General features: G+C 33.4%; 5 protein-coding genes across 9 annotated transcripts; 4 read left to right on the forward strand and 1 right to left on the reverse strand.

The window, feature by feature from the left end:
• Positions 1-10: 10 nt before the first annotated feature.
• Positions 11-1,169, forward strand: pen-2 (presenilin enhancer, gamma-secretase subunit). Its single transcript, XM_011644484.2, has 3 exons — positions 11-303; positions 734-838; positions 922-1,169. Exons 1-3 carry the CDS (start codon positions 243-245, stop codon positions 1,059-1,061), a joined length of 306 nt encoding a protein of 101 aa, XP_011642786.1. The 5' UTR covers positions 11-242; the 3' UTR covers positions 1,062-1,169.
• On the reverse strand, positions 1,112-4,524 carry MFS16 (major facilitator superfamily transporter 16). Of its 3 annotated transcripts, XM_089073076.1 has the most exons (9): positions 4,203-4,524; positions 4,004-4,082; positions 3,782-3,917; positions 3,338-3,703; positions 2,952-2,996; positions 2,488-2,689; positions 2,247-2,395; positions 1,678-1,980; positions 1,112-1,603 (listed from the first exon to the last, which is right to left on the reverse strand). In XM_089073076.1, the coding sequence occupies exons 1-9, from the start codon at positions 4,471-4,473 to the stop codon at positions 1,535-1,537; spliced, it is 1,620 nt and encodes a 539-aa protein (XP_088929202.1). In that variant the 5' UTR covers positions 4,474-4,524; the 3' UTR covers positions 1,112-1,534. The 3 variants fall into 3 exon arrangements, with proteins under 3 accessions (XP_088929202.1, XP_088929201.1, XP_088929203.1); XM_089073075.1 differs by having other exon boundaries at positions 1,112-1,980; XM_089073077.1 differs by lacking the exon at positions 2,952-2,996 and having other exon boundaries at positions 1,112-1,980.
• A 352-nt stretch (positions 4,525-4,876) lies between these two features.
• On the forward strand, positions 4,877-5,957 carry LOC105430773 (Threonyl-carbamoyl synthesis 6). 3 transcript variants are annotated; one of them, XM_089073082.1, is made up of 4 exons: positions 4,877-5,015; positions 5,430-5,490; positions 5,577-5,705; positions 5,769-5,957. In XM_089073082.1, the coding sequence occupies exons 2-4, from the start codon at positions 5,474-5,476 to the stop codon at positions 5,893-5,895; spliced, it is 273 nt and encodes a 90-aa protein (XP_088929208.1). In that variant the 5' UTR covers positions 4,877-5,015; positions 5,430-5,473; the 3' UTR covers positions 5,896-5,957. The 3 variants fall into 3 exon arrangements, with proteins under 3 accessions (XP_088929208.1, XP_088929207.1, XP_025074991.2); XM_089073081.1 differs by having other exon boundaries at positions 4,878-5,019; XM_025219206.2 differs by lacking the exon at positions 4,877-5,015 and adding an exon at positions 5,170-5,312.
• Positions 5,958-5,963: 6 nt separating this feature from the next.
• Positions 5,964-6,536, forward strand: LOC112552181 (phosphatidylinositol glycan anchor biosynthesis class P). The gene has a single exon (XM_025219205.2). The coding sequence runs from the start codon at positions 5,964-5,966 to the stop codon at positions 6,351-6,353; it is 390 nt and encodes a 129-aa protein (XP_025074990.1). The 3' UTR covers positions 6,354-6,536.
• A 137-nt stretch (positions 6,537-6,673) lies between these two features.
• Positions 6,674-8,761, forward strand: LOC105430772 (methylenetetrahydrofolate reductase (NADPH)). The gene is made up of 5 exons (XM_011644475.2): positions 6,674-6,891; positions 7,145-7,371; positions 7,884-8,044; positions 8,118-8,437; positions 8,575-8,761. Exons 1-5 carry the CDS (start codon positions 6,674-6,676, stop codon positions 8,654-8,656), a joined length of 1,008 nt encoding a protein of 335 aa, XP_011642777.2. The 3' UTR covers positions 8,657-8,761.
• The last annotated feature ends 409 nt before the right edge of the window (positions 8,762-9,170 follow it).

Here is a 9,170-nt window from a genome sequence, read left to right on the forward strand (position 1 = left end):
GCTGCGGCCGCGGCGCCATCTTGGGGACGCGACGGAATGCTCTGACGAGGCGTGTTTCTCTTTTACTTTTCTTCCTGTTATTTCGCCCTCGCGTTTTTGCGTTTGTAAATCGCGATTTGGAAGTCGCGCCCGCGCCTTGATGTCGATCGTCGGTGTTCGAATCGTTTGATCGGAAGGCGGAACGTGTCCGTCGAGAGAAACGTCACTGAGGTTAGGAGACGTCCTACGGTCATCGCTACGCGATGGATCTGTCAAAGGTGCCGAATGAGAAGAAGCTGCATCTTTGTAAATGGTACTTCCGCGGTATGTGACATTCGCTGACGTCGCAGCGCATTATTTATACTTAATTTTAGCATTGACGCTTCTTGATTATATTAATGAAATTAATACAACTTATGTCCATTTCTCAATATGAATGAACTTTAACTTTATTTAACTTTCGTCTTTTTTTAGTTCTAAAAATGAAAAAAAAAAGAGTAAATTAAACTGAGATTATAAATTTACATTGATAGAAATAAATGTTAAATTCCAAGTGCAGTTGTAAATTTAATAATAATAATGCTTCAACAATTAGTTTCTGTCATTGGTTTCTTTCCTATTGTGTTTCTGTCTTTTAGTAACATTTGTATTTTTCTTTACCTTTCCTTGTACATATCTTAAATAAGAAAGATTAAAAGAGTATGATCAATAAAAATTATTTTTATACAACTTATCAATATATTCTTTGTTACAGCTGGCTTTGCACTGTTGCCATTTTTATGGGCTGTGAATGCGGTTTGGTTTTCGAAAGAGGCCTTTGTAGCACCACCTTATGAAGAGCAGAAGCAGATAAAGAGATGTTAATATTGATCAATTTATTATTATTTACTATTATGAATTCTAAAATTCTTTTTTAAATGCATATTGCATATTTTCTTTCAGATGTCATCTTTTCAGCTATAGGAGCGATTATTTGGACAGCTGCCTTATTGGCTTGGATAATTGTTTTTCAAACTCAAAGAGCTGCATGGGGTGATTTTGCTGATGCCATCAGCTATATTATTCCTACTGGCATTCCTTGAGACTTTGTATCAGTACGGGATAATTTGTTGCCGAAATGTGCATTAAACAATTGTACATTAAAATTTGTAATATATTTATGTTGTAATATAATTATAATTACGAACTCACATGGTAACATTTGATATTTAGCGTACAGTAAAAAAAATAACATCTTTTATATTGTATATACAATTATTAAAAAATATCAATTTCTCGAGGAATATTTAAATTAGCAGCATAAACATCTCTGTTTAAAATTACTTACATTTAGATATACATATGTAGCACAATTATGACGAAAAATACTGTCGAAAATATATTATTATTTATTTTTGTACATTTAAATATCTCTCATATCTCGATCCTCATTGGAATTTTATTCGAGAAATGCTTTTTAAAGAAGGAGATATGAGCGAAATTATGAGTACGCAGATCCAAACGCATAAAAATCACATGTCTCCATTGACACAATTTGCGAATTTTGCTATGCATTCTAAATTTGAATAGTTCTTCGCCTTTGTACATATGATCTTATATCTCTGTAAACTAATCTGGACAAAAGCTGGAAATAGTAAAATACAGTAAACATATCATCGATATTATCTTCGTGTCAACGAACAAGCAAAATGGACTTACCAATAGAGCGAGCAAATCCGCACACATAAGCATGTAAAACACATTGTGCCATCCGCTCCATCGAGACACTACACCTGCCAACAATGGACCAACTGCAGCTCCAATACTACCGGTTCCATCAATAATGGCAGTCACTGTAGCTAAGGCCTTTGAATTTTCTCCTAAACTGGGATGAGTTCCCAGTTCAGCCGATACCGCGGTCGTTATTAATGCATAAGGACCATTTACTAAAAGTCCTCCTATCAATAGTAATACTATATTGATGCCTAGTCCGGTATTTCCGATATAGTCATATATAAATAACTGAAATACATAATGCACATATTAAAATGTAAATCTTACATATACGTTCAAATTTATAATGCATTCTATTTAGTGAATAGTGTATTACTTAATAGCGTTTAATAAAATTTTATAAAAATAAAGAACTTATAATTGCATTTATTAATAAGCAATTTCATTATTCACTTTGCGACTATTAAAAATCTATGACAAAAGTTACTCAGATTTCAAAATTTTTTGCTATTCGACTATTCTCCGTCAGCGTAATCAGGAGAAAATTTGCTCACCGCGGGAAATGCAAATCCAAACATTGCGGCACATGTCAACGCACTCATACCGCTATAATCGGAAAGAACTCCGGCTGTGATGGCACCTACTATTCCGCCAACATCAAACAGTACCGACAGATCCGCACTCACAGTCGCGCTGTACGTAGCTGTAAGAAAGCTGTTTTTTATTAAAGCTGAGACAAGATTTTTTTATGTCAGTAATGAAGGAATCGTATTACAAATCGTATTAAGTACTAACTTGAAGCCTTAATGTACAACGGCAACCAATACAGGAATGTATAGCTAACTAATTTCGCGAAAAATAGCGATAAAGAATATTCGATGACACCGGGTATCTTCAGGGCTCCTGCGAATCCGATCGCACTGTTATGGGATGTGCTATGAACGCGTCGATTTCCAGGCAGCATCGGACTGGTCTCGGATCGTCCACTTGTCATATTCTTTTAGACATATAAATTACATATATTATTTATCGAATGATATTTATGCTTTGAGAAAAAAGAAATGATATCGCTATTTTATAGTAACACATTGCTGCTGAGGGTACATATCGTTCAGGAATTAATAAATCACATTTGCGTTACACAGAAAACACACGCAATCTCTTGTTGGAATAGAGTAACGCGTGATTTATGTTAAAAAAATAAAACGTTTGAAGTTAAGTAAAAGTGTTATCTACATGGAAGAGTGGCATGCACTTACGTCGGCAGCAAGTTGTTCACGGTAGACACAGCGATAGATGACACGCTAGGTACAGCAGATGATTATTTATTATGGAAGTGCAAATTATAATTCTACTAAAAAGAATTAAATAATTTACTCTGGCGCTTGCATTATTAAACAAACCTAGGAGAATTAAAAGAAAGAGATGAACTGTGTAATTGTAATCATGTTCAAAGTAGAAAACATGCTTACAGTTTAATTGCGACCATGCTATTACGTGTGTTAAACAACAAATAGCGTGTTACACTACAAAATTATATGCTTATTAAAATTAAAAACGGTATTATGCTACTCCATTAGTATCTACTACTGAAAAAGCGCAAAGATATTGACAATAAGATATTGACAATTAACGGATAACTTACATCCTCACTGATACTACGAGATTCGTAACCTACATCAGCCAGATCGTCGTCCGAGCTGTTTGTTACATCAATTTTTCGATATCCAAGAGATGCGGGCGGGTTATATCCTATGTCGATAGGATTCGGTATTAAAAATAGAAAGATGATGAATCCTATCAATCCCATTATCACTCCGGGCACTATGAAACTCAGGCTCCAATCGGATTCGACATATGCAGCTGCGATTAGACTGCCTAATATGTTTCCCAAAGATGTATGTGAATTCCACACGCCGAAGATCAATCCACGTTTGCCTTTTCCAAACCAATTTCCTACGACAGTCACTACACCTGGCCAGCCAGATGTTTGAAAAATTCCACCTAATATCTATGCACAGAAAAGAAAGAGAAAAATATGGAGAAATATTTGCATTAATACGTTTTGTAATTTATCAATAATGCTTACCTGCACGAAGACGAAATACCACAGATTATGAATATTATATGGTTTAGCAATTCCAAACAGGTAGGACGATATGCCTGATGCAAGCATACCAATGGAAAGGAAGTATCGCAGATTTACTCTCTCTGCTATGAAGCCACTATATGAAGAAAATAAAAACACAACAATTAGCTTAGCTTATTGCTAAGATATTCTCAAATGGTAGGTTCACTTTAAAACATTCACCTCAGAAACATAGCCGCCGCATATGCAAATAGAAATGCCGAGTCCAGCATACCGAGTAATGCTGGTGCGTCTTCCGTGTCTATAGAAACAACACGGCATAAATTATCCGCATATATATATATATATATATATATATATATATATATATATATATAAAACGTAAACTATTTTTATTTCTTGCCTTACTGCTAATTCTTACCAAATGGGGCCCAATCGCACCAGGTGTCTCGATTGCTATCGTTCACTAAAATATTTGGAGGTACTGGCAAACTGCTGCAGTTAACACTCAGGACATTCTTCACTACAGATATCGGTTTTCGAGTCAAATGATAGCAAGTGTATGCCATATAAGTGAGTGTAAGTATGCCTCCTTGATGCCAGGCCATCCAATTGACACGACGATGCTCACAACAGCCATTGCATGTACATTTTATGACTTGCAGGCCCCATGGCAAGTCTCTTCCATTCATATTTAATACTTTTTTTAAATATTCAATAACTTGTCAAACACGTTAATTTTCGTTGAATTATCAAACAACAAAGCTCTATAATTCTTGTATTCTTTGTTGACAGTAGATACAAGATTCTCTTTATGTACAGGCGCAATAATCTGTATCTCTTATTGTAACATCCGACGTGTAAAATATAGTTGGATTTAAATATATAATGAAATCACAATTATATTAATTAGCTAAGTCGACAAACATAGAAACTTCTTTGTATGATCACAATTGTATTCATTAGCTAAATTGACAAAGACACAGGTATCTCTTAATGCAATCATTAAACGAATTATCTGAACAAGTTGCCCCTGAGACGTTTCGCATAGTACTGACGTTAATGCCAATGAACAAAGTGTTCATCGAATCCTCGGATAAGAACGGTGATGACGATAGTAAATAAACGCAGCTGTTAGTTATAACCTAACCTGTAAGGAAGGAGCTTGTAGAAGACACAAAAAAACGATAACGAGTGTCCGCATATACTTACTTAATTGGAAGAGATTCCGCAGGCAGGTAAACAGAATTATCGATAAATGCAATCCTGCCATTTGTCTTGATCTGTCTTTTTTGAAATGCAATGTTTACTATACCTCTACGAGATGACTGTTGCAACGTCAGCAACAACAGTCACCAACGCCCACACATGCACTCCTGCGATCATACACGGAGATCGATTGCGTGTCGATACTAATTGCAATGCTTTTGAAGGAATAGATTATTGCACGGTTCCCTTGAATAAAGTTGTTATGTGAGATAAATGCAACTATTATGGTATTCGACTCCATCAATTTTATAATCGATTTAAGGTTATCTCCCAATATTTTTTCCAAGAGAAATGGAAATATTTAAAATTTAATATGTGAATGCATTAAAAGCTTATTTTATATTGATTTATATAATGTGTTTACATAATTTGTTTACAGAACGGAGATTTTAATTTAGATAACTGCTGTTACCATAGAATGCCATGAGTAATATCAAGGTGTATCCTTATCTTACAAATAATTTGTTTCTAATAAGATCTATTTCACAATTGTTGCTTTGAATTTGCGAATCTTAACATTGTACAGAGATCTGTTTATACCTTTCCCAACCGTCAGGGAAGCTGACGTCGTATATCAAGTGCTTCGAGTCGACAAGGAGCCATCAAGAAGTGGAGTCACAAAGAAACTTACCTTGAACAATAATTTTCTGGAAGTGTAAGTCTCAAATTATTGAGTCTTCTTACATTGCTTCACTGACACTTGTCGTTTTCTTTGTAGGTCATTCAGTGGTAAGGAAGCAAGGAAGGTGCGTGTGGCGCTTACATCTTTCTTTGAACACCTGTTACTGGTGACGGAAACTATTGAACAATTCGGTCCACCTGCACCGACATATGATTATTACTAAGCTTAAGAAAATCTAGCATTTGATATTTTTTAAATTATATTTCTCTATTGATCATTTTTAAATGTGTCATGGAGCATACCCCTGCGCCTTACGCTCCCAGAGCTGTCTATGGATATGCCATGTACATCGGCTCAAATATGCTCTTCCTGTTGTATATGATATGGGCGATAATACCGGATAAGGTATTGCACGATTATTTAGGCTTGACGTACTGGCCCTCCAAGTATTGGGCAGTCGCGATTCCCATATGGGCACTGACTGCTCTAGCCACATTCGCGTTTCTCATTTATCCAGCTATCAATATGTTGATAACTCCGGATATTGATGACATTCGGACTATCACGGATAAATATGCCTTGCAGGAGACCGATACTATTCCGGGTGGAATACCGGCTGTGTCCGACATACCCATTACAAAAGTCTGCCGGAGATTGTATTTGAAAAAATGTACTTCATAACTGTAATAATTATTTAACAAACATTAGATATATATATCACTTTATATATTTTTTAAAATAAATGTACATGTATTCCAATTGATCAATTAGCACCAAAGTGGACATCGCCTTTTTGTAAAAATCAATGACTTTATATACATTATATATGTACATATATAAATAATACATTACTATATTATCGCACATACATATTCTTATTGTATATGTACATCACTGCATAATGAACTATCTCCATGCTATACATTACATCATTTGATATGGTCATTAGTATGAACTGTGTGAAATAAGAGTATCAACATTTTGATTATCGCTAATCTGTGATGAGAAACTTAATTCTCGAGGAAAACATGTGCGAGATGAGTGACACTGACGAAAACGATAACGGGGATGATCGATCTGTATACGATTTTCGTACCGTTAATCCCCATCAAACGATTGTGAATCTGCGACAATCGTTAAGAGATAAAATTAGCAAAAACGAGATGTTTTATAGTTTCGAAATTGTTTCTACGAGGAAACCCGGTGCATTTTACCGAAGGTCTGTATAGCGAGAGAAACCGAATCGACAGTAGGCAAAAATTTTCTTAATTAAAACAATAAAAGACAAACTTTTCTCTCAAAATATGAGAATCATGATAGAAATTTGTAATGTTTTGATATATTATTGAGGTTATAAGTATCTTAAGTTTTCCTAAAGCAACACTGACCTTTGCTTTTCAAAAAAACAAGCAAAGAATATAATACTTGAAAGATATATATATTTATATATTTATAATAAACAAATATATTAGGCTTCTAATAGATATGGAAGAATATTCGCCTCTCTTTTATGCATTAACATGGCATAATGAAGCAGCTTCCAGCAAAGATAGTTATCTACCATTGGACCTGGTGAAGAATTTTCCATCCAATACTCTCCTACATCTCGCGGCTAAAGGTTTGAAACGCGATGAAGTTCTCCTTATTCTAAGAAAGGCCCTCGCCTTCGGAATAATTAATATATTTGCATTGCAAGGAGGTAATTAATCGCCAATTCTTTCGGAGTGATCCTTTGATCAATTTCCGATTATCTTAATTGATCATATTAAATGATGATTACATTGTTATGTGAATATGAATAATTAATTTTTTTCTTATAAGAAGAAAGATTAAGAATTTATCTAATTAAAAATTTTGTAAAACCTGAATTAATCGCTAATTAAGTTAATCAAAGTAGCTCTCAAATCATTGCAAAACAGCACAATTTATTGCAAAACAGTGCAATTCGAGTCAACAGGAATAATATAAATAAATAATAGAAATAATAAATGACTAAATTTTAGACTAGAGATTTTAATATTTTAAAATATATTTAATAGACTTTGTATATCACAATATGCCATTAAATGATTGTGATCAATAAAAAATATGCATACTTGTTTATCAAAACTGAAGACTTGAATTCGCGATAAAATGCGTCTTCAAGATTTGATTTTATCGGTCTCTGAGTGTTTTGTTGGAAAAATACACAAGAATTTGGTCGAATTGCAGATTCATTATCCGAGAACGGTGACTTTGAACATGCAGCGGATTTGGTCGCTTTTATCAGAAAGCAGTTTGGCGATACATTTTGCGTATGCGTGGCGGGTTATCCACAAATGCACCCGGAATCGCCTTCCAAGGAACTTGACTTGCATTATCTAAAAGCGAAAGTATTAGCGAATTAATTATCGAGCAAAATGACAGCCCAAGCAAGAATTTTAATTAAAAGTAAAATACTTTTAGGTGGAGGCCGGAGCGAATTTTATCATAACGCAAATATGTTTTGAATCGCAAGTTCTGATAGACTTCGTGAGAGATTGTCGAGAAATCGGAATTCAAATTCCAATTCTATTCGGAATTCTTGCGCCGGCAAGTTACGCCTGTTTAGAAAAAATGGCGAATATCTGCAAGCTCGAGGTGCCGGTTAAAATTAAAAATGACTTGGCACAAATGAAGGACGATGAAGCGGCAAAGAAATATTCGGTAGATTTAATAGTTCAGATAATTACAGACGTGATTAGGAGCGGGACTACATGTGGTTTTCATTTGTTCACGTTAAATAGGTAAAATATTAACAAGTGTTCAAAGAGAGGATTGATATTAATTTAAATAAATAAAATATTAAATATTATAAAATAAATAAAATATTAAATATTATAAAATAAATAAAATATTTTCTACATATATTGTGATTTTATAGATTGTCGTTAGTGGCGGAAATATGCAAACGTGTGAAATATCTTAAAACGGAAAACCCGCAGCAAAAGTCTGTCATGCTCTGATTTATGTTCCAGGAAAATCATAAGTCAAGTAGGAAAGAAAGATCTTTTGAATTAATTTTGTACGAAGCGAAATAAAATAAATTATACATATGTCTTTTATTTCAAGATTGGGTAATGACTAATTAATTAGTTACTAGAAATTGAGTAATAAAGTTAAAAAGCTGATACTTTTTACTGAACTTTTAACTGAATTTCAAATAAGTTATATTTAAACTCTAATTATTTTTTTAAAACGTGACATTCTGATTTAATATAAAAATAATATAATATTGATTAATATTAAATAATATATTAAAATAATTTAATATAAATATATTTTTAAAATTATCTTTTAATTTAGCTTAATTTAATTTTAATTAAGTTAATTTTCACATTATAATATTCATGCAACTTTTAACATAAAAATTTAATTTTGTAGGTTATTATTATAACTTATATTAGTAAAATACCATCAACTGATTTCAATTATCATTTATTTATTTAATGAATTCAATCATCCAGTTAATTTTTTTCT

This window comes from Pogonomyrmex barbatus, unplaced genomic scaffold (assembly GCF_055798465.1).
Source record: "Pogonomyrmex barbatus isolate J1 unplaced genomic scaffold, ASM5579846v1 scaffold14, whole genome shotgun sequence".
Classification (NCBI taxonomy): Eukaryota; Metazoa; Arthropoda; class Insecta; order Hymenoptera; family Formicidae; genus Pogonomyrmex; species Pogonomyrmex barbatus.

What these genes read in the sequence shown, in the direction of transcription:
- LOC112552181 (XM_025219205.2), top strand. Translation starts at nt 5,964, where the DNA reads ATGGAGCATACCCCTGCGCCTTACGCTCCCAGAGCTGTCTATGGATAT.
- LOC105430773 (XM_089073082.1), top strand. An exon ending in AACAATAATTTTCTGGAAGT is followed by an intron (nt 5,706 to 5,768) that starts GTAAGTCTCAAA and finishes TTTTCTTTGTAG; the next exon opens with GTCATTCAGTGGTAAGGAAG.
- pen-2 (XM_011644484.2), top strand. Translation starts at nt 243, where the DNA reads ATGGATCTGTCAAAGGTGCCGAATGAGAAGAAGCTGCATCTTTGTAAA. An exon ending in TTGTAAATGGTACTTCCGCG is followed by an intron (nt 304 to 733) that starts GTATGTGACATT and finishes TCTTTGTTACAG; the next exon opens with CTGGCTTTGCACTGTTGCCA. An exon ending in GCAGAAGCAGATAAAGAGAT is followed by an intron (nt 839 to 921) that starts GTTAATATTGAT and finishes ATTTTCTTTCAG; the next exon opens with ATGTCATCTTTTCAGCTATA.
- MFS16 (XM_089073075.1), bottom strand. Translation starts at nt 4,473, where the DNA reads ATGAATGGAAGAGACTTGCCATGGGGCCTGCAAGTCATAAAATGTACA. An exon ending in GGTATTTCGTCTTCGTGCAG is followed by an intron (nt 3,704 to 3,781) that starts GTAAGCATTATT and finishes TTCTGTGCATAG; the next exon opens with ATATTAGGTGGAATTTTTCA. An exon ending in GTGAACAACTTGCTGCCGAC is followed by an intron (nt 2,690 to 2,951) that starts GTAAGTGCATGC and finishes TATGTCTAAAAG; the next exon opens with AATATGACAAGTGGACGATC.
- LOC105430772 (XM_011644475.2), top strand. Translation starts at nt 6,674, where the DNA reads ATGAGAAACTTAATTCTCGAGGAAAACATGTGCGAGATGAGTGACACT. An exon ending in CCCGGTGCATTTTACCGAAG is followed by an intron (nt 6,892 to 7,144) that starts GTCTGTATAGCG and finishes CAAATATATTAG; the next exon opens with GCTTCTAATAGATATGGAAG. An exon ending in CATTTGTTCACGTTAAATAG is followed by an intron (nt 8,438 to 8,574) that starts GTAAAATATTAA and finishes GTGATTTTATAG; the next exon opens with ATTGTCGTTAGTGGCGGAAA.